Genomic DNA, 25,410 nt, shown 5'->3' with positions numbered 1-25,410 from the left:
ATCCGGCACCACTCATCGGTTTGTCGCTGTGATATTGCAGTATCTTATTATAATCCGCTACTAGCTATAGTATTTTCGTTCAAATCCGAATCCACACTACTTGAAACTTTCTGTGACCGTGGACGTGTATTTTTTTAATTTTAATGCCAATTTTTCAAGAAATTTTTATCATTAATCCTTTATCAGTTTATACCAAGGTAACATTACAAAATTCTGCAAAACATCAGTATAATGTAGTACAACTTGGTAAATGAATTAAGGGGGCATAGAGGTCAAAAATAGATTTTTTTTCGAAGAAAACATTGAGCAAAACGCTCAATACAGGCCAAGGCCATTCAAAGGTCGATCCGATCGACGCTGTTAAATGATACCAACTTCAAGACAGGCAGAGTACGGAATCCGCGCCAAAATTTTCAGGTGATCCGCGATCCATCGTTTTTTCGAAATCCGCAAATCCGATCAAATTATCGCAAGAGTCCGCAAACCGAACAATTTTTAAGGCCAAATCCGCCGATGCACAAACCTATTCACCCCGGTCAATAAATTTACTAGCATGTGAAAAAGCTCCCTTGCGAGTGGAGCGAGCAGCGCGGGTTATGGGAAACCCATATGGTTTACAATTTCGTCAGCAACAGTGGGGTTGTATAGCCACCTGTCTGTCTGTCTGTCTGTCTGCCTGACTGTCTGTCTGTCTGTCTGTCTGTCTGTCTGTCTGTCAGACTTCAATTATCTGTCTTTCTGTTTGTTTGCTTGTCTGTGTGCCTGTCTGCTTGCCAGTCACTTGTTTGTTTGTTTGTTTGTTTGTTACTTGCCTGTCTGTCTGTCTGTCTGTCTGTCTGTCTGTCTGTCTGTCTGTCTGTCTGTCTCTTTGTTTGTTTGTTTTTTCTTTCTCTTTGTCTGCTTGTCTGCTTGTCTGTCTGCTTGCCAGTGTTTGTTTGTTTGATTGTAAACGACCAGGTCAGGAGGCTCTTCTTTGTTCGTCATGGACAACATTTTGGGTGACAACAGAGACATAAATACAAGTTTCCATTGTATCGACTTCTGATTTCAGCAATCATGCGGATTCAGTTCGCTACAGTTAAAGGCTTTTTATTGTTAACCAAGCTTACACATTTTAGCCATTTACCATGTATATTTCATTATTAAACACTAACTAAATCATTTCACTGGTTATGACTTGCTATCATGATTAAAGCGGATGGGCATGAGTACAAATCTTGCAAACTACGTTTTGTATTAACTTGTTCTTTTTATGTTTATTCTGGTCATGAATAAAGAACACTAAGATATAAAAACACAGTCAGTTGCCCTCAAATAGATTTGTTTGACCAATATCTAAAACATGACCATTTTACTTAGGTGACAAAGAAACTGTTAGCTTTAATTAACAAGACTGGGTACTTAAAAATTTAAAGATGATTACAAGTGAATAAAACAGAAGTATATTGTAAGTAGCAATATACCTCATTTTCAAAAAGGCCGTAAAATTAGCACAAAAACCAAGCAAATGGAAAAACAGCCGACAAGACCAACATCGTTGGCAAACTCTTGTTGGCAAATCCTTTTGGATTTTCTTTCGGTTTTTCTGCAGGTGACCGTCCAAGTTTCTTTCGCAGGCGTGGCACATCATCCGTGATAAGGCAGGAAGCTCCATTTTTAATGAGCAGATCCACGTATTTCTCATCTTCTTTTTTCTTTTGTTCTGTCAGTTTCAAGTCGTCTATAATGAAGGCGCCAAAGCTGAGCTCGTTGCTGTAGTTGGTTTTGAAGGTCTGGAAAGTATCGTTGTCGAAAATGTTGTAATCCATCACGACAAACGATCCATTGGTAGATTTCAACAAGGCGCCACTTTGAAAGATAAAGTCCATGAATTCTGTACCGTTTGGTGCTGCCTTAACGCATTGATCCATGCCAGGTAGGTCTCCAAACTCGCTTTTCAAGGCATTGGCTGTTTTTGATTTCCACATTTGCGTCTTGTAAAATGTTCCAATAACGAGTGAAGAATTCTCCTTTTTGGCAGCCAGGATCTTGAATGGATCGAACGAGGAGAGCAGAACTTTATCGGCGACTCCAAGAGTGGTGACAAGCTCAGCTACTTTTTTACCAACCATTTCACTTTCGGTACGGTTTCGAATGTAGCCTGGTTTGATCTAAGTAGAGATCGAAACCAAATATATTTTTACTTGTTTGAAATCAGTTTCTGGTTTGAAACCAATCCAAAAAGTTTAAATATTTTCGAGGTTTTTAGATCACCACGTGCATGGAGAGGCTTAAAAATAAACCTTGCTCATAAGAAAACCACCAATATAACGATTAAACTTCGACAAAGGGCAGGAATCCGTTGAGAGTAGATGAACTATTAATGTAGGGCGCAGTTCACACAGGAGGCGTGCACTTGGATATGCAGGGGGGACTCCTATATGTAAGGGGTGGGGATGCCCGACGTCTTCTTTAAGGGTGTAATTTGCAGACTTTAGTATCACTTAGGGGCTGCTTTCTACTTAGCCAAATATTTCAGAAATTTCGGTCGGAGGTCAAATGGGTCCATTTCGGTTTAGTCTGACCGGAATATTTGGGACCACCCGTGAAGGTGATCCATTCGGGACCACCCGTGAAGGTGATCCATGGATCATCTTCACGGGTGGTCCCGAATATTCCGGTCAGACCAAACTGAAATGGACCCATTTGACCTTTCGAAATTTGCCGTTCCATTTTGACAAACTGTTAAATTGTCTTACTTTCGTTCAGTAGCTTCCCACAGTTGCGGGGAACTGGGGAAAGGAATGCAAAATGGAAACGACCGTTCCACTCTGTTGGCCCGGATAAATCGGAAAATGTCGTTCCATTTTACAATGGTTAGTTCTTGTTGGTTCGACCAGTTGCACTTTGAAAATGGAAAGCACCCAGGACGTTAGACAAAAACGTGCCATGTTTTTACCCATCAAGTTATCCTAAAGGGTTGCATCAGCAACCCTTATGAGTTTCTGGTTGCATACAAAGATACGTACTGTAGCTCTTATTTGTGTTTCTGTTTTTGAATGGTTTCTTCAGTGGGATCAAATAACGCTTGAGCCACGCCCAGATTTGTCTTCTGGAGGGGTTTTCTTTCAAATTTTCCGACGAACATCCTTGCCCCTTTAACAGAGAATTCCCGGTTAGGCCCCTAAAGTAATCTCGTTCTTGTCTACCTGCGAGATGTGGGAACGAGATTACCCCTAAAGAGAAATGCGAGAGAGGGGAGAAATAAGAAGAAAAAGATTTCCCTAGTGATCATTTACGTATCTTGTTCACTTCTGGGAAGGAGACTTCCCCGTGATACATTTGAACTCAAAAAGACCAAAAGAAAATGAAATTTGATGAGTTGAACTCCATATCTTATTGATCCTTTCTCAGTTCCAGCTTTTGGAGCAAGGTTTCAACGAGGTTCAATAAGAGATCTACGCCAAAAAGCCGGTGACAGTGTCACTTACATTTAAATACATCACCAGATCGTCGTCTTTCACTGCGTTGATGACATCACGCAACAATGGGATTTTTCTCGGTTTGTCGAAACTGTATGGTTCGGTTCGTCCATCTGTCAAAAAAAAGGCGAAATTACTACCGCTTTTAGTAAAAAGAGGCAAGCTATAAATATAAAAATTATTACCAGAAGACAAGTTAGACATTTCGATGCACCTAAGATTATCCTCAATTTGAGAATGACGTACAAACTGACGAAAGAAAAACGAAGTGTAGAGACAAGAGATCAGGCAAAGGAGTGGTTGGAACAACAACAACAACAACAATGCTTTATTTAACCACGCGACACCTAGGAGCGCAAGTCTTCTCTCTCTTAAAGGGACTATGTCTTGGGGATTTCGCGGATTTTTGGTCTTAACTGTTCTGTAATAAGTGGTAGGCAACTTTACCGATGAAAAACATCATGTTTGGACATTTAACTGAAGATATAACCTTGATTTGGGCTTAGAAATCAAACTTCGGCTCAGTATAAATATCGATTTTTTTGAGACGCGAGGAAACTATTTGAAAGCGTTTCGGGGTGGGCGGCTCGCTGGGTCTCTGTGTTCTGGGTCCGGGGGCTGTCAGCGGCTCCTCGGCGGCCGGGTCCCCCCCGCCTCCCCCCGCCCCCCCCCCCCGCCCCCCCCTTCCCCCCTCTCGTCGTGCCGTCGCTTTCGCTCCCCGGGTCTCCACGGCCGGCAGTCCCCGCCCCGTCACGTGCTGGGGTCTCGGTTCTCTCGGGGGTCTCCGTCCCCCGCGTTGGCTAACGTTTTCAAATTGCAATCCATTTCCATCCGAGCCATCCGCAGCCAAACGCGCTTTAAAACAGTTTTGCTGCTCTAAAATAGCAATTGTTAATAAAAAAATAGACCATTATTTTTAAGTTTCCCACGACACAAATATAAATTTTGGCTGTTCAAGAAAAAGTGTTTTAAAAAAATCTGTGACATAGTCCCTTTTAAAGGGACTATGACTGTGACATAGTCCCTTTTTAAAGCAATTCCACAGTGCTTCTCTCTACCTGATTGGGGAAACTTGCTAAAACGATGCGGGCGGGCCAGCATGGTGCACAGTACGCTGATTTGTGGGCCACTGTAGACAAAACCTGGCATTCCAAAATTATGAAACTATAGCCAGGCGCTCAAATAGAATTAGATCGCACGTTCAAAGTTCTTTGAACATCGATCATTTCGTGAATTGATGTGAAGGCGATGCAAGCAGTAAAATTAATGACTGCTTGCTATTCATAATTTCGTTTTCTCTCCGTCACTCTTGTACTAAAGGGCGTGCGGATTACTAAGCCGCGAAACAATAATGACGGAAAAAACGATTTGTTTCGAGCCTCATCATCAGAGCTAATTCCTGGTTAACGCCCCAACATATATTCCTGTGATCAGTAGATTTCTTGAGTTAAGCATGCGGAAACTACAAAACGGAAATTTAAGAACTATCACCATGATCACTGAGACAGTTTTTTTTTTTACAGCTAAAATCTTTCGATGTTTTGTTATAATACTGGAAAAGCTGTTTCGGCATTTCGATGTTTAGTTTTGCTGTTTCCGCTCCGGCGCTGTTTCATTTGGCTCACGATATCGCTGTTTCGCTATAATTTCGCTGTTCCACCGTTTCACTGTTTCGCTTTTTCACAAAACTACATGTGCTGTCCCGCGTTTTTTTCACATACCCCTATAAAAAAAATTTAAATCAAATCTTGAATCAAAATCTTGAAACAAAATCTGAACACAAATCTTGATTCAAAATCTTATACCAAAACTTTTTACAAACCTTGAATCCAAGCGTAGCGTTTTATAGTATTTTATTTTTTAAATGCATGAAACTTTTGATCAAATATAATATTTTATTATATTTGCTCCTTGTCTTTACAACTGATCTGGAAATTAAATCTTTTTTACAGTGCTTACTCCAAAACTGTATTCAACACTTTATCCCAATATAAAATTCTCTTATACTCTTTTTCACACAAATTCTATTGTGCGTTTAAACTTGCTTTGATTTCATTTGATTCAACATTTTTTTCATATCTTTTTTCATCCTTTCTTAAAATGTTTTTTAGCTCTTTTAATTCTTTAAAAAACGATTCTCTTTCTTTAAAAAACAATTCTATTTCTGTTTTTGAATATTGTGTTGATTTATTTGAATCCATACTTATATATATACATTATATAATTTACAGTTCCTCTTTTTGTATTTTGATATTTTTCTAAATTTTGGATACATTGCTTTATCAATACTTTTAAAATTCTATTGTTAAACTCTTTATTAATTCATGCTTTTTCTCGCTTATTGTGTTATGTGCTTCATCCCTTGATTTTTCATTGTATTTGGCTATTGTTCTGTATCGTTTTTTGTTTATATTACAGTCATAATACAAATAATTATCTTTGGTGTTGTCTTTTATCTTTATTTTACCATCTAATTGAGCTATTCTTGATCGCAATTCTTTTTCAGTTTCTATTTGTACTTTATATTCAATCTTTTTAACTTTTTTCTTTATTGGATTCATTCTTATATTTATTAAATTATTTCCGTATTTGGTAGCATATTCTTCGATATATTTACTTTCTACTTTTTCAAGAGATTTTTTATCCTGACATGGACAGTTTACCAATAATTCTATAATCGGATCATGGTCTTTCAATTTATATACTTGGCTGTTTTTATTAGTTAAATGCCATTTTAAACGTGTTTTTATATCCTGACATGTACTGCCAATGTATTTTTTATCATTGTTAAATGAAACTATATATATTTTGCCATCTCTATACAAGCTATTTATTCGTGAATTAATTAGCTCAATATCGGGTTGTTTTCTTATTTTATAAACACTATTCAGATCGTTGTTATTTAGTCTAATATATTCTAATTTAGTAGTCCGCGATAAAGCAGTATAAAGCTGTTTTTTACACATCCTATTAGTATCAAATATGTTATACGGTTCGTTGATATTAGCGCCCTGATATTTGTATACAGTAATACAAAAGCTAGGAATAAAGTTATCCTCAAGTTCTTTTTGGTTAAACCAAAAATCATTTATGTAATATAAAGTGGTTTCTCTTTCTTCCTTGATATCTTCAATTTTGAATTGCATTGTATTATATATATCTTTGTCCTTGATATTTGATGTTGCTATTAGAGGCATATTTTTACAAACTACATAAGATTCTTTCTTGCTATTATAATTGAAATTTACCTTGTAATATTGTTTGTCCTTACAAAAATTTTCACAACAACGTTTATTCACATCTATTCGTGTTTTATTTAGATAACAAATGTTTTTCATTAATGTAGTATCTATTTGTTCAAACTTGTGTGATATTTTACCTTTTTTTAAAAATTTGTTTAGCATTTTGTAAGCAGGTACATCATATCGAGAACAGCCCTTGATATATTTTAATGTTTCAATATTTGGGCACATTTGATTGATAGCAGATGATTTTACATAGTCATATGATATCTGAGATCCGTTTTCCACTGGTGAGCATTGGAAAGAGTCTCCGAACAAAAATACTTTGATATTATGTTTTAAAAATGCTTGATATAACAAGGTCATATATTGGTTAGGTACCATAGAAAATTCATCAATAAAAAGGGTTTTTCCTTCAAGAGAGCTCATATCTCTTCTTTTCCATTCGCAAAAATATGAATCGAAAGTATGGCAATATTGATTTGTTTTATTGATATCGACATTATTTTTGATTAATCTAGATTTGACGTTTTCGATAGCTTTATTTGTATAGCTGAGTACCAATGGCTTGTCCTCTTTAATGACTAAATCGCAAAGTTTTTGTGTTTTTCCTGTTCCAGCTTTTCCATTGTATATGGCTCCCTCTCCTAAAAAATCCTTATATTGTGTCAAATCAATATTATCTCGATACCTCTTTTCAAAGTAAGAAAAACTACTATCAGTCACATATGCTTTTCCTATGCATTTTATATCAAATTTGATATCTTTTTTGTGCTTGAATAAAACTCGGGGATTTTGTATGAGAAATCCATCAGTATTTATTGAAATAATTTTACTCTCATCATCATAGCATTGGTTTAATAGCTTTAGACATTTTAATATAGCCCCTGATATCACGAATCGATTGATATTTGTATAGTCCGATATTAATCGTTCAATCTTAGTCTCTTTGATAAGAAATATATCATCGTAATTTGATATTGTAATATTTCTACTTTCGTTTAAAGCACTAGTCCAAGTGCATAAAATAGTATCAATATCTGATGAAATAAAACCATTGTTTGTTTTGTTATATTTGCGTCCTAAATTACCTATAAAAGCATTTACCATCATTTTTGCTTCCTTTTCATCAAAATTATTGAACATATACTCGATATACCCTTTGAAAGTGTCTGGTTTTAATGCTTTTTTTGATACGATTTTGTATTTTATCTGGCTCTTCGGCATATTTAACATATCGATGAGATATTTTATGAGATCCTTGTTATAAAAACCTGCCTCAATTTTAATTGGAGCATTAAAACATTTTAACATATACTCATCGATATAATATTCTCCATTATCATTTAAATCGTCTTCATAGTCAAACTCTTCGATATCGTCGTGAATCGTATATATGGGAATTGGTGATGAATTGTTTAATAATATGCTTGGATAGCACTTAGATATATCAATAGATACTAACTTCGATATATCTTCGTCTGTTATTTCGTCTGTAGTAGCAAATAAAAGAGCCCTTGGGTAATATTCGTCGAGAATTTGACGTGTTTTGATATTGTAAGATGACTCCGGTATATAACCATTTAATTGTTTATAAAGAGCTGAAGATATGCTTGTAAAACTTTGATTATACCATCTAAAATCATCCGATTTGTATATATCAAACAACTTGTCACATATACTCTTTCTTTCGTCATATTGATTGTTAAGTACATACATATTACGATTGTGATCAATAAAGCCATCCAAAACACCATTATTGTCCCAATGCATGTACTCGACATAGTAATTAGATTTTTTTGTGTATAGGTCTATTGCGATGGCCATTTTTGTATCTTTTGGTAATATAATAATTTGATTTTCACATGTAATTGACTTTATTTCATCTATATTAGTTAATTTTAGTATATTTTCGTGATATGAACTCCATTTGAATTCTGCCATATGTTTTAATAGGTTTTTGCATCTGCCTTGATTAGCTTTTGATGCGGTTATTTTTAAATTTTCATCTGTTATAGGCCACAAATGATGGTCTTTTACTATATATACAAGGCTACAAATACAATCATTTGCAATATGAGATACAAATTTTTTATATTGACTGTCAAAAGCATGAATAGATAACTTTGGATGACAAGCTGAACTCCATTTAATAATTTCATATGTGCTTATTCTTGGACCATCGAGGACGTACTCGTTTATTTCATCTCTTAATCTGCTATAATCATACTTTTTAAATCCTTGTTTGTTTTTAACTTGATCCCATATATAATCTATAACACATGTATTATTTCCATGCTTTTTAATTGGTCTTTGGTCTTTTAACAAGTAGTTTACAAGCTTAAGATTGCCCATTTTGTGTTTAATAAATTGTTTCTTTTTCAATACAATATAACTGTATTTTATGTGTGTAATATGCTCTCCCGATAGCATATTTATATTTGATTGTAAAATGGTATATAAACTGAATTTTAACATGTCTTCATGAGATATATCTTTTGGTATTATTGTTTCAAATGGACCATACGATTTTTGAATTTCGGAATTTAGTATATCATTTATTATTTTTACATCGATAGTTAATGATATGTTGGTGTTTTTATCCATTTTGTTCAGTCTTTCTTCAAATAAAGAAATAAACGATTGTCTGTATTTGTCTTTTGCATTTGATATATTCTGTTCACTTTTTCTTGCAAGAAATAAAGAATATTGCTCCATTTCAGATTCTATAATTTGATCTGTCTTTTTATCTCTGTGTTGTTTTTCGATATTTTGTATTTTATCGTATTTTGATTTGAATAGTTTGTCTCGTGTTTCATGTATTTTACTTAATTTTAGTTCTGTTGTAATGATTTGTTTTATCTTTCTGTGATATTTGATATCATTTATTACATTCTGACGTGTTTTTTTATTTAATAAATCTTTCCATTTATGGCCTAAAGCTTTGGCATCTTTTAAATATTGAGATGATAATTTTTTCAAATAGCTTTGATTTGTTTTATTCATATTAATATTATTAGAGAATATATTTTTAAATAATACGAGTTCTGGTGAGATCGTATTATTTTTTAGCGGGTTTTGAGAGCGTTTTTTGAGAGCGGGTTTTGATAATTTTTTTGTTTTCATTTTTTTTATACTATATGAAATTAGTATTTCTTTAAGTGTTTATAGTAAAATTATTTTTTTTATTTTTTTTAATTTCATGTTTTTGAATAACTAGATATATTTATATATTTAGTCATTGTTAAAGTGCATGAAAGTGTTTTATTGTGTATTGTTATTATCAATTATTTCAAATCTATCATCATCTTCTATTGCTTTGATAACAGCATTTTTGATATGTTTTTTTGACTTCAAATGTGTCCATTTAGCTGCTAATGAACTATCGTAATTACATATATCGCATTTCCATCGTTTATTTAACATATACTTAGTCTTTGAATTTTTGATAGCGTTTATTCTATCAGCGTCGTTATCATACTTTAAATTTCTTCCCATTTTCTCTTATTATACTATAAATGATATTTCTTTATATCTTTTACTATAAATATATTGTGCGTTTAAAAATAACTAGTAATAAAATATTATTGGTTGTCATCAACAACAATAACAGTATCATATCAATACTGTGTAACCAGCCTTATAGCCTTCTTCAATATATGTTACATAACTTGTCTTTATATATGTGACTGTTATAGTGCGTTTAGATATAAACAGATAATTATTTTCTTTAATATATATATAGAATGACTGATATAACATTAAATATCAAACACCTTTTAGAATCTGATCAAAGCTCGAATGATATAGCCTTCATTAATAAAATGTATTGTATTCAGAGCATCCTTAAAACAAATATTTGTATTATTAAAATGCTATCTTCAGACCTGAATAGCAGATCTGAAATATCAAATGAAGACAAAAATCATGTACGTTTAAAGTGTATACCTGAAGACCAGAAAAGACGACGTGGAAGACCTCGTAAAGATCAACATTAAATAAATAATTATTCAGTTTACGGTTTTAGCCATAAGTTATAAATGATTAATGACTAAACCATTGACCGAAAAAACCTGCTGACGCGTCAGCAGGTATTTTAATCTGGTGTGATTTCTATTGACCAATCATATTTCAACAAATTTTACTCAAAAAGTTTACACAAAAGTTTACACAAAAGTTTACACAAAAGTTTACTCAAAAGTTTACTCAAAAAGTTTATTCTGAAATTTACTGCCAAACACAGCTGTGCCGTGAAGTTATGTGTTATATATATATAATGGTTTGTAATTCTGAAATCCACGATGAATTAAAAATTTTAAAAGAACCTATATGCCCTTTATGCGATCAACTATTGATAGAAGGTAACAAGGATGCTGAGCCATGCTGTAGTAAGCAGGATATGTCAAATCAAAACGGTATAAATGTTTGTATTAATTGCGGTTTGGTTCATGGTTCTATTTATTACAATGAGTTCATTGATTTTTATGCAAATATGGATAAAATACGCCGAAAATCGGTATATCATCGGAAGTATCACGTTGAGAATGTTTTAAACGATTTATGTATTAAAAATAGGGTACAATTGACTAGTGATCAAAGGAATCGAATTTATAAAGTGTTTGATATTATCGAATCCGGCGCTATTCCTGTTGTAAACAAAGGTAGAAAAAGACTTATATCAACCAAATTCATAATTAAACAGCTTTTTTTGATGATGAATCTACCTTGTGAATTTATCAAAATTAGCAAAAGCAAGAAAACGTTAGCCTATTATCGATTGTATTGGAATGAGATTTTGTCATTAAATTTTGGCGAAATAAATCGGATCATCCAATAAATTTCTTATCATATTTTCGTAGGTACTTGTCGATTATTGGACCGGTATCTGTCACATAATCGTCAATGTTCTTCATTGAAATTATGACGCTAGACGGATTGTAATCACCGCATCTCATCGTGTTTTTAATTGAGTTGAGTAAATGCTGGTAGCTCTGATATGCATATGTACTATTTTGAATTTTTAAATCGAGATTTTGATGATGCATCCAGCCTTGTATTAAAAGCGCTATTGTACTAATTGCAACCAAACTAACACCTCCTGTAGCAATACTTGATGCAAGGGAGCCGGATGCAAAGAGAATAGACAATGAATTCCCTAATAATTTCCATTTTTTGAAACTTTTAACAGCCTGCTTATAAGCCCAACATTTTCGATGATATGTTTGATAATAAGCTTTCAATTCTATAATTTGTTCTTCAGTCAGTTCGCTTGATATATGGTTCCATGTAAATATGCATTTTCGATGTTTAGTCATATATATTAGTTATATATGATTTTTTTGTTTTATCATTTTGTCATTTTAGCATTGCGCTTGTTCTTTATTGTGTAATACAGCTTCCTTATGTTTTGAATTAATCTCTCAATAGAATCAATAATATTGCTAACCAATTTCACTGTTTTCATATAATTTAGTTAGATAATTTATTCGAAGAAAACATTTTTTGTCTTATCTAAAAATTGGATTTTATGATACTCTTTTCCATTTATCGGGTATGTATTTTTACAAAAACCGATTCTTTGTACAAAGTAATCTGAACTGATTTTAATGTTGGATGCATTGATATTAAAACCAGAAAATGTTCGATCAATACTCATACCATTATTGCATACAGCGATTCTAAATTGGGACCCTATTTTAGTATACCATAGATTCAGATATTTCCCTATATAAGCAGTTCTAATCTGCTCTATATATTCATCTAAATCATATTCAATTTTAATTTTTTTGTTCTCAATTTTAATCCAAGGGTAATGAAAACTACTATCATCGCCCAATTTTATAAGAATTCTTTTATTAGGCCCTGCCTCATATTTAAATGTCAGATAAAAGGTAAAGTCGTCAGATCCAGTGATGTTTTCATTTAAATTAATTATGAAACTATTTTTAAAACCCTTTGTTATATCAAAATCTGCTAACAATTTTGTTGGATTAAAGACAAGATTATCTAATCCTAAAACAACAGCGCCGTTGTTATCTGACATGATGAATTTATTTGGATCCATTAAATCGAAATAATATTTCCCAAACAATTCATAATAATAGCTTTTGGGTTGCAATGTTTTGATCTGGTTTTCAAGAGTTAGTTTGAGAGCATTATTCAAGCTTGTCAACTGGCCTAGATTGATTGCATCGTTGTTATTTAAAGCTTCTTTTAAGCCAGTGATGGAATAATTAGACATATTTACAGCTCCCTCGATATATATTTGATCATTCTCCACGCGATATAGTTGGTCATATATGCTTGGTGAGATATTGGATTGATGTGAAGATATTCCATACACTGTGAAGTAAGTTTGTAGTTTTTGATCATAATTTTGATCAGGTTTCATTTTCATAACGATATCAATATAGATATAATTGTTACCGATTTGCTGAGATTTGGTGAATTGGCATATTAATCGAGCATATAGTTGCGTTCCGAATACCTTTGTGCTTATGTTATGAATTGTTTCAATTGAAGATATACCATCGATATGTATAGAACTAGGATCAATATCATTATTTGTCCATATCAACTCAAAACATAAGGTATATTGATCATTGGAAAGAAGATAGAGGTTTAATCCAACTCTTGAACTATAATACCCCTTTGAAGCATCAAGTAGTAATTTCATGTCAATCACCTTTTTGTTAATCTGATGCGGTGATTTGTCAAGGTATACTTCATCTCCTAATTCGATATCGTTTTCTTGACTTACTTGCTCACTGGGTTTTTCCATTATATATTTGAATTTGTTTTCACTATTAACAGATTGAACATGGCTTTGGCTTACGTGATCTTGCATGTATTTGAGAGTAACAACATCATTTAAACTAGATGGTTCCTTTATATTAATTATTTTGTTATTGGCCATGTTAAGATTTGCATTCATATGATTTTTACCGTTAATATCAAGCTTTGTATGAAGACTATTTACCAAGACATTTCCTTGAGTTCTTGTTAAAAAAGTACTGTCGGTATATATTTTGGAAGCCTTGCTCTGAAGGGTATTAGCTAAAATAGCACCTGTTTTCTTCGTTAGAAAAGTATTGTCGGTATATGTTTTATCAGCTTTAAGCGCGTCTCTGGAGTCAATATATTCTTTATTCATTACGTTTGACATATTGCTGTATCCTTGATCAAAATTCGGAACATTTATTATGCTGTTAAACGTTTGTTCATCGTGGGTATCTAGATCAGCTTTATTTTGTATTTTACTATCTATTTTTTGTTCAAGGTTGGTATCCATTAAATCAACGTATTCTTTCGATACTAGACTTGTTTTTTGGTACAATCCATCATAATACGGTTCTGTGTTGTGTATCACTGATTGATTAGCATCAAAATTGTTCCCTGCATCATCTTTTGTCAAACAATTCAATTTAAGATATCCTTTGTTGACACCTGAAGACAAATCAAGAGCATACGAATCGTAATCAGCATCGATAGCTACATCAGCTTGTGTATTTAACCTGAATATCTTTTTGTTATCCATATCGAAATCAGCTCCCAGTTGTTTAAAACCAATTGCAGGTTTTGCACTTTGAGAATATTTGGTATGCATAAAATCATTTTCGTCATTAATGTACCCCATTTTCTGTTAATATGTTAGATTAAATCTTCTCATCGAAATTTTTTGTTATGAATTTACGTGGTTTATCAATATATAAAAAGCTGAATGGGTCTTTAGTTGCTTGCTCGTATAGCTCTTTTGGAATACTGTTTTCACGGCATATCAGTGCCCTCTCATTAGCACTTGGGAATTCGTAAATACAGAAATGCGAACAGTTAAGTCTTATGTCTTTTTTCGTTTTAAAATAGCTTTGAGACAAATATATCACGCTACAGTTTTTATGTCTCCCTTGTATAAAATAATCGATTAATGGTTTTTGATTTTTATCACAAACATAATCGTCAAATATCACGAGCTTTTGATTATCATCATTTAGTTTAGAAACAGGAATTATTTGGTCGTTACTAGCTTCAATAATGTTATAACCAGCTTCATCGCTTATTGGTTGGAACACATTGATAAGATTCTGGTATTTAGACTGGTCTAAATTTTTTGCATATAAATATATTTTATCGAAATATAATAAATTGTAAATCATATGCATTAAAGTATTAGTCTTTCCCATATTACTCGGAGCGCAAAGTAGCATACGAAAACATTGATTTGGCATGAAATCGTATACTTGTTTAAAGTTCGAGACTATATCGTCTTCAGTGTCATAATTTGGTATTTTCATATCTATATATATCAGTTATATAATATGAAAGACGCCTGAAAGACTGATGAAAGACCGATGAAAGACTTCTGGAAGACCGATGAAAGACTGATGAAAGACTTCTGGAAGACTGATGAAAGATTGATAATAATCTACACTAATATATATAAATGAGTCTATTAGCTTGGCAAAAAATTGCTGATCAAAAAGAAGAAGTTGAAAATCAAATCAAGAATATTAATAATCAAATAATGTCTTCAAAATTGCAAGATGAATTAGGACAAATCAAATTCATAAAAATGTTTAAACCATTAACATCTCGTCTCGACACACAAATTGAAGCAACTAAAAAGTTGGAAAATAAAGGGGTAAGAGAGGGTGATCCTCTTCCACCGCCACCAATTAATGAAACTCAAACAGAAGATGAAGATGAATATGAAATGCCCGATTTTGATCCACCGCCACCCATTGATGAAGCTCAAACAGAAGATGAAGATGAAATGCCCGATTTTGATCCACCGCCACCCATTGATGAAGCTCAAACAGAAGATGAAGATGAAATGCCCGATTTTGATCCACCACCCTCAATAGAACGAAAGAGAAAAGAATGGGAACCTAGTTCGCTCAAAAAGGCTGATCAAAAGGAGTTAGATCGTCAAAGGGAATCTCTCGCCGAAGAAAGGCGTCAGGTTAGTGTTTTATTAGGCAAACTGAAGAAAAGTGGTAAAAATATGATCAAATCTGGTAAATACAAAGGAAAATCATATAATGACCTGTTGGAAATAGATGAAGATTTTACAAACCAAATTGATAGAATTGAAAACCAGTTGTTATTAACTAAGCATAAAATACAACGTATGGAGTACAAACGGGTTCCTTTCTCAGCTTCGGATTTACAGGAAAAATCAAAAAAATTGAAAAAGACCCCCAAAAAAACTAAATATAAAAAAAAACCAACTATAGAGGAATCATTATTTGATAAGATAGATGCTATGAGAAGGGACACAGCGCCTGATTCTGATAGAGAAGACGATGAATGGGAAGGTGGTGGTCTAGCCCATAATTATAAGGCTATTTATTACAGAGACCCTGAAAAACTTATTGAAAAACTGGATTTAATTTGCGGAAGCATTAACGCTGGGAATACGAGTTATGAATTAAAAAACCAAGGTATTACAATATTGGATGAACTGTTAAGAGTAAAAAGAATTACAAAGCGTCTATATGAAAAAATTTATAACAACTATTTTATCTAATTTAAATATATATAATGGAGAAGCATTTAATACTTAGTTCATTCAGGGCGAAAAGACAAGCCAATAATTATAATCAGAAAGCACATGATTTTACAATTTATCTTGACCAGCCTTTATTCCTTGATCCAAATAAAAATTATGAGATGGCACTAGACGAAATAATCAGTATGACGTATAGCTGGTATAATATTTCGGCTTCATTCACCAATAATAAGATTAGATATCGAAAAACAACAGGTAGTGATACAAGTTTTAAAGATATCGTTTTTCCAGATGGCATGTATTCATATAGTGACATTGATACTTTTTTAAAAAATACAACTGGTAAAGATGGTGATGATTATCCATTTTTAGTTACGTTTGATTTATCATTATTTAGAACAATAATAACCATACAGCAAAATTATGAATTAGATCTATCTGTATCAGACTTTAATATGATACTGGGTTTTGATAAGAAAATTTTATCAGCTGGAAGCAACATCAGTGATAAAATACCTGATTTAACAAGGAGCGTTGATATGATATGTATTCATTGTGATTTAACTCACCGATCATTGACAGATGAATCAAAAGATGTATTATTTTGTTTTAGTATCATAGCACAAGGAATTCGTAGATCTTTTCCTTTTACTATTGAACCGAGAAGGTTGAAATTTTCACCAATTAATAAAAATAGTATTGATTCAATCAGACTATATATAACCGATTCGTATAATCGTCCCATTGATTTAAATGAAATCGATACGGCGTTTCATATCGTTATCAAAGAGGTGAATTAATCTAAACTAATAATATAAAATGAATCGAGTATACGAATGGTCAAAATTTTATAACCCTAAAAAAGGTTTATATCAATATCGTCATAAAGGATCAGGTTTAATAACTAATGATTTAGAAAATATCGGACAATATGCTAAAAAAATGGTAAAATATCTCAATAAATCACCAATAATCAAAGCACAAAAGAAAAGTTTAAAATCCGTGTTAAATAGAAGTGAAAAAGCTGGTGATCTTATTTTGAAACGATTAGCACAATTGAAGTAAATTATCTAATCTAATAATATAAATGAGTTTCAGAAGCATAGAAAATGTTGAAAAAGTTGATTATCTCCGATTCAATCTGCAAACACCCATTATTCGACCTGCAAATGGGCTATATCAGGAAAAAACAGGGTATATATTCAATATGACTGATAGGTCTAGTTGGTTTGATTGGTATAATGGGTATTTTATCGTGAAATATAAACTTGAGAAAAAGGCTGATGGATCGAACATTGCGGTCAATGCTCTAGAAACACCTGCGCTAACGTCAACGATAAATGATAGTACCAGTATTATAAATCACATTATGATAACTTCAGGAGGTAAAAAACCTTACGATGGTAATGACCTGCATAAAATCTGTTTCATAAAAAGATTGCTTGAATTTTCTGATGACTATAGTCGTACAGTAGCTACCAATTTCAATTGGTATCTCGACGATAGAGCTGTATTAGCTGGCGATTTAAGAACAGCCCCAAAAGTAGGAGCAATTAAAAGAGCTGAATTGTGTTCACAATCAAAAGACGTATACGCAATCATTCCGTTAAATAGGTTTTCAATTTTTCAAGAACTCCGCGATAAAATGATACCACCAATGCAAATCGAACTAAACATAACACTAAATGATGATAGAGAATTTATTTATAGAGTTGCTGGGGATGAAACACGATATGTTGTTCAAGATTTTCAGTTATGGCTACCGCGTTTAAACTTTACATCAGCAGGACAAAAATTAGTGAATAGTAGTTTTTTAACAGCAACAAAATGGACATATTTAAGAGAATTTATTAAACATTCATCGCCAACAACTGCTATTTCTGGGATATATCAAATTACACCAGCTATTAAAAATGCAAAACATGTTTTTGTATATCTGCAAAGAAACAAGTCAAATAATGAATTAGAAAACCCCTTTATTTTTGATACTTTTAAAATAAATGCGGGTGATAATGCATGTACACTATCTACCTGTCGATTGCAACTTGGAAATTCATATTTTACTCCAGAACTAGAGTATGATTGTGATTTTAAACCAAGATTATATAATGACATTCAAGAATATGCATTCAGAACCAACGACTACAATACAGGAACTCAGTTAAATTTACAAAATTATTCTGAATTATTTCCTGTTATCTATTTCGATTTAAGAAATCATAAGGAATCGGTTACTGATGATCCAAAACAGTTATTGTTTCATTACAGATTGAATGTACAAGCTACTGACGATTATATGATATACGCTGTAGTTCTTTATGAAGAAAAAATTGTAATTGACAAAATTGGGAATGAACTTATTTTTATGTAATATTTAATCTAACACTATTATATATAGAGCAAGACTATGAGCACAAAATATATTTCAGCATATATTCATTTAACAGAAGGCCAAATGAAAAAGCTAGCCAGAGCAATCAAAAATTCAAGTGAAGTGAGTTTATTGATTGATAAGCATCAGATCAAAAAGAAGGGTAATACTGAGTTATACCTTACAAAAAGACAAATAACACGGCACAATAAAGTAAAAAGTGAAGGAAAAGGCATTACACTGACTTTATCTAAAGCCCAAATAAGTAAAATGCGAAGGGATATGATTGGAAAAGGAATTCAAGTCACTCCCCCTCAAGGAGGGACAGGAATGCAAATAGAATACCCTTATTATTCACCACAAAGACCAAAAAATGGTGGCAAAATCAAACTACCAAGTAAGAAAGATGTATTATCTTACAGATCTCCTCCAGTAATAGGATCATGGGGTGAATATGATAAATTTCTTAGAACAGGTGGATTAGTGCTTCCAAAAAAAAAAAATCTTAAAACCGAAAAGAAAGTAATAAAGCCAACATTCCATAAGAATATACCGATGAGTAATTTTGATCTAATAAAATGGTGCAGATATTTAAGCATCCCAATTAGTGATGTTTTGTCAAGGGATAAAAGAGTACCACATAACCATAAACAAGCATTATTTATTTACAATCTTGAACCATCTTATATGAGCGGTAGCCATTGGGTTGCAACTTATGTAAAAGATATGGTAATCAATTATTTTGATAGTTTTGGTATGCCTCCATTTCAAGAAATAGTCGATCACGCAAAAAAGAAGAATTTAACATTGATACATCAAAACAATCAGATACAGAATATAAATACAACCACATGCGGATACTTCTCTTTATACTTTCTCAACGAAATGAATAAGGGAAATTCGTATTATAATTTATTAAAAGTGTTTGACATATATGACACAATGAATAATGAAAAATTCATTCAACATTATTTCAGAAATATATAACTCATATATATACAATGACTAAAACGTATTGCGTACGTGAAAAAAGACAAACTAATTCAGTTCCTAGTTCTGAAAAATATGTGAGAACAAAAAACAATCGTTTATTGCTCAAATCAAAATGCGCTTCTTGTGGTATTACTAAAACCCGTTTTGTTAGTGAGAAAAAAGGGCGTGGAGTAGGTGAAACGATTAACAAAAAGGTCGGCGAAAAGATTCCAGGGTTTCAACAGGCTCAAGACTTAGCATCGGCTATCATGGCAGTTACCGGAGGTGATAAAGATCTATTTAAAAAATATTGGCGCGGTGACTTTGCTAAAGGTATATTTAATAAAAAAAGCGGGATTCAGACATCTAATTTTTGGAAGCCCGCTGGTGCATATGCACATGAAAAATTTAATCCATCATGTAATTACACAGAATATAAAAACGGCAAATGGATTAATCATTATTGTGATTAATATCTAACATATAATATATATGTGCCTGTCATACTGCGTTTCATGTAATAAAAAAACAAATTCAATCAATACTAAAAAAGTAAAAGCAAAGAATGGCCGACTTATGGAAAAATCAATTTGCTCAATCTGTAAAAACAAAAAGAGTAAATTCATCAAAGGTGAAGGTATCGATATCCATAAAGCTATTTTAAAAGTAGCACCAAAAAAGGGTTTTGTAATGCCTGGTCATCGGTATACAGGTCCTGGTAATCCTTTAGAGAAACAGGTAAAGTGGGATCAAAAAACAGGTAAAATACTGGAGATATATGAAAAACCAACAGGAAAAACAGATGCCGTCAGCATGCAACATGATGTAGATTACAGCGTATGTGCAAATAAATCCTCAAAAGATCAAGTAAAGTGTAAAAATGAAGCAGACAGGAAAATGGTTAAATCCTTAGACGCAATACCATGGAAAGACAGGCAATGGGGACATGCTTTGGCTCGAAATATAATAGCTGGTAAATCAAAAGTAGGTATGGGTATAAAAAAAAAGAAGTCAAAAAACGGAAAAGGCCGTCGAGTGAAGAAAGTTGGCAAAAAGAATTAGCTGATGAGTTACACAAACCAATAAAGCGTAACTTTACTCGACGGCGTGTTATAGTTAACCATATTGATGAAATATGGTGTTCGGATTTGGTTGAAATGCAACAGTTCAGTAAATGGAACAAAGGCTACAGATATCTTCTCATGGTACTGGATGTTTTTAGTAAATATGGTTGGATAGTGCCTTTGAAAGATAAAAAAGGTGAAACAGTAACTCAAGCATTCAAAACAATATTCAAAGAGGGGCGTAAACCACAATATCTTTGGACTGATAAAGGGAAAGAGTATTACAATAAAAATATGAAGGAGCTTTTGGAAAAGAATGGTATAACACTATACTCCACCGAGAACGAAGAGAAGAGTAGTGTTTGTGAACGATGGAACAGGACAATTAAAACCCGAATGTGGAAGCAGTTTACCGTACAAGGCAATACTATGTATGTTGATATGTTGCCCAAATTAGTGAAGCAGTATAATAATACCAAACACTCAAGCATTAAAATGACACCCGTAGAAGCATCGAGGAAAAAGAATGAAGGCTTAGTATATTTCAATTTATACGGTGATATGAAAACATCAAAACAGAAACCGAAATTCAAAATAGGTGATAAGGTTCGAATATCGAAGTATAAAAGAAATATTTTCGATAAAGGGTACACGCCAAACTGGACAGAAGAAATTTTTACCATCGATAAGATACAATACACTAATCCTATTACTTACAAATTGAAAGATCTCAATAATGAAGACATACAAGGAAGTTTTTATGAACCTGAACTGTTAAAAGCAAAACAGGACGTATTCAGAATTGATAAAGTCATTCGGAGGGATTATAAGAAGAAACAAGCTTTAGTGAAGTGGAAAGGATATAATGATGATTTTAATAGTTGGATACCAATGAAGGATCTACAACATATATAAAATTCGTGCTTATTGACTTAGGCATCTTGAATCAATTCTGAGAATAAAAGTTTATTTTATGACAAACGTTTATATAAAAGTTTGTATAAAAGTTTATTGTAATATGATTGGTTAGTTAATATAAACAATAGAACATTCGAATCTATTGTATTGAACCAAATATTATGAAACCATGACAATAATGCAGATGTTTAACCTTGAACTATAAAATATTAATCACCATAATTTTAAAAAAGTCATAAATATATATAAAAAATAACGAATCACAAGAAATATATAACATTAAAAATTTACCATAACTGTCGGTTAAAAATATATAAAAATTTCTAAAGTATATATATAAATGGTTGAAGTTCGAAGATATTTTACTGAAAAAGACAAGATGGATGCAAAAAGAAGGTCCAAGACTTTATATGCATCTAAAAAGGAATGGTTTTGTGTCATTTGCAATAATTATAACTATAAATTATCCGGTAAATGGAGACATCTTTTGACACAAAAGCATATTAATAACAGCATCATTTACAACAAAAAATCAGATTAAACGCACTGTATAAATGATATAAAAAATAATGTATAATAAATATTATAATGACATCAAATTACATCAAAGAAAAATTCGTTGAGATGATGAATATCATAGAAAAACATTGCATTAAAGACAATACACTTTTCTTACAATTAAGTGAAAAGGAACAATCAAATAGATTAGTTAACATTTGTACTGATCTCGGTATTATATCAAATATGATCCTACATAAAAACATGTTCAAAAATCTGATAAAAATACAAAAATATTATATTGAAAATGTAATATAAGACGTTCATTTTAAACGCACTAGAATCCAACTTGATAAAAGGAATAATTAAACGCACTAAGATGCAAGATTTTTAAAAAAGAGTATAAGAGATTTTGAAATAAATTTCAAAAACATCATAAAACTCGGCTTCGCTTGGTTTTCCAGATTGATATTTCAGTTATGATATCAAGGCTTGTTTAAACGCACTGTATCCAAAATTTTGAAAAAGAGTATAAGAGATTTTGATATTTGGTTCCATTTTTAATTTCCATTTTTGATTCCATTTTTTGATTTCATTTTTGATTCCATTTTTTGAATCCAGATTTTGTTCAGTTTTGGAGTAAGCACTGTAAAAAAGATTTAATTTCCAGATCAGTTGTAAAGACAAGGAGCAAATATAATAAAATATTATATTTGATCAAAAGTTTCATGCATTTAAAAAATAAAATACTATAAAACGCTACGCTTGGATTCAAGGTTTGTAAAAAGTTTTGGTATAAGATTTTGAATCAAGATTTGTGTTCAGATTTTGTTTCAAGATTTTGATTCAAGATTTGATTTAAATTTTTTTTATAGGGGTATGTGAAAAAAACGCGGGACAGCACATGTAGTCACAAACTATCAGTGTTTAACTGTTTCTTTGTTTTGTTGTTTAGTAATGCCTCTTTTATTTGATATTTACACTTTTTGAGACATAAACGCGAACTCATACCTTTTCTTACTTATTAATACAACTTACTTATAAGTAATACAACCGGCACGTATTTTATCAGGAATCGATAATTATTTCAGTATATTTACCATATTTGAGCTCAGTGGGAAGATCAAGTGTTTTCAGTTCCTCATATGTAGTATCCCAGATGCTGTGATTCTTCTTTGTTAGTGTCTACAAAATAATAAATCAGTAACAATGGATGAATACCAGAGTCATAATACTTTTACATGCGCCTCTCCCATTTGGGGTTTCGAGGTTTGTTAGCTAAATTCGGGACTTGTTTGAATCTTAAAATGAGATAGATAGAGAGGCATTCGGTTCTTGATTCTTGAAAAGAGAGTTTCTAGCTCATTAAAAATAAGCGCGCCATTCAGTTGCGATCTGATCGAACAAAAAGTACGTGTAGTGTTAATTTAAGTTGGTCATACGAAAAACTTGTTCCAGGCTAAAAGATTGCTCGTCTAAAATCGAAACACATGGGCGACTGAGAAACGAGAGAAAAACCAGTCATTCAGTGCTCGTTTTTTCTATGAGTAGCTGTTTTATTTTTCTCCCCACCCCTGTAAAAAATTTATACAGTCGTGAAATGATTTTTAGAACATGCAGTCATTTCTATAAGCTTACCATTGTGTTGTTATAATGGATTACAACGAGCTCTCCGTCCTTTGTGAGAAAGGTATCAAACTCCATCCCGTCCGCTTTGAGCTCCACAAGGCTTTTGAAGCCATCCACAGTGTTTTCCTGATATTTGGAAGGATTGCCATGATGTCCGATCACCAGAGGCTTGTTTTTCTTGTGGTAAAGATGATTCTTGGGGATAGAGCTAACCTTAACTGATTCATCGAAACAAGAGCGAGGACTCCCGGCCGCCTGGCAGAGGGGGCTAAAAGAGAAGATCACAAAAATCGAGCTCGCCAGGATAAGCGCTACCTTCATGGCTGTTTTCAGCTGAAGTATCCGCCCTTTGAGCTTCAGCAGAGTTGTTTTATTAGGGAAGCCGAGGATCGTAACTCAACTTTCGAACCTACAGGACCTGAATGCTATCGCCTCGGGGTGGGTATCCGTTTACGTCACGTAATCACGAGATCTGATGAAATCAGGGCGTGGAAAATTTGCGTTCAAACAAAGCTTTCAGGACTGAAGATTCACTTTTCATTGGTTAAGGTACCAAAAGAATGAAAGGACTACTTGTAAAAACAGCAGCGAAGTGAAGCCGGATCTTGGCGTAGATCAGGATCAGCAATATAGAGTAAAATGATAACCAAATGCTTTTGTCTTAGTTTTGTCAACCCCTGAAGAAGGTTAGTTTTGTCTAGCCGAAATATTGGGCAATAACATTTATTTAGCCTTTTTTAATAGCTGTCCGATCAGCCTTGCATTTGGTTTATCGTTTCATTGGTTAGCCTGTTAACAGTAGAATACACGTTCTCACGGCTTCGCCACTCGCCGAAAAACGTGGGCATGACCGCAGGCCGCATTGATTATTCCCTTTTATCTGCATTTCAGAAGTTTTGGTTCGGACCGTCTAATGGCTTTTAAAGTGCGACATGTCGGTAAGTCATTTTCGAACTGCACCGAAAGAGCTGCATGGAAACCATAATTATTTCCGTTAGGAGTTTTGGCACCAAGTTAGAAATAAAAGAGTTCGCTGCTATCTTGTTAAGAGACGGACACAAATAACGAACATTCACCCATTTCGGGGATGGACATTCGCCTGTGCTTTAAAGAGGGAGTAGGGTGGGACTTAAAAAAAGAGGGAGGGTGGAGCGAAGGGTGGCCTTTCTTGCTATTTTCGGTCCGTTTGGCAGATCGTGCCACGACAGTTGCCCAAAACAATATCTCGCGAAAATACAAAAGAGCATACCATATTATAGGAAATTAACGCTCCATGAAATTAACGCGTTTATTTAAGTCGCGTTTATTTTTGTCGGCGTTAATTTCCGCGGCATTAATTAAGTGAAACGTTAATTTCCACGACCTTAATTTCCGTTAATATTACCCCAAATTCTGGATCCCGTCCAGACATAGTTTACGGGTATATTTTTTACGATATTTTTAGTTCATGCCTGTTTTCAGAAAGGCAGTTCGACATCTGACAATCAACTTCTTATGATTTGCCAAAAACATTCAATGTTGAAATAAAAATTGTTCGTGTTGTTGCCACCAACTCGGCTTTCTTGTGTTAATCGCCTTAATTTCCTTCAGTCTAAAAATATACCTTCTCTTTAGCGTTAACTTCCTTTATTTAGGAGTAAGTTTCCCTCCAATTCGCGTTAATTTAAGTCGTGTTAATTTCCTATAACAATATAATAAGGTAAATTGCTCGAACATGGGAAGAACATTTTCTCCTAAAAAAGAAAAG

General features: G+C 33.0%; 1 protein-coding gene across 1 annotated transcript; it reads right to left on the bottom strand.

The window, feature by feature from the left end:
* Positions 1-1,073: 1,073 nt before the first annotated feature.
* LOC144653507 (uncharacterized) lies at positions 1,074-24,093 on the bottom strand. Its single transcript, XM_078513498.1, has 4 exons — positions 23,673-24,093; positions 23,135-23,219; positions 3,471-3,574; positions 1,074-2,150 (listed from the first exon to the last, which is right to left on the bottom strand). The coding sequence occupies exons 1-4, from the start codon at positions 23,982-23,984 to the stop codon at positions 1,488-1,490; spliced, it is 1,164 nt and encodes a 387-aa protein (XP_078369624.1). The 5' UTR covers positions 23,985-24,093; the 3' UTR covers positions 1,074-1,487.
* Between the last annotated feature and the right edge of the window lie 1,317 nt (positions 24,094-25,410).

Source organism: Oculina patagonica, chromosome 5 (assembly GCF_052425735.1).
Source record: "Oculina patagonica isolate OP01 chromosome 5, crgOcupat, whole genome shotgun sequence".
Taxonomy (NCBI): Eukaryota; Metazoa; Cnidaria; class Anthozoa; order Scleractinia; family Oculinidae; genus Oculina; species Oculina patagonica.
This window is presented reverse-complemented; position numbering and strand designations above follow the sequence as displayed.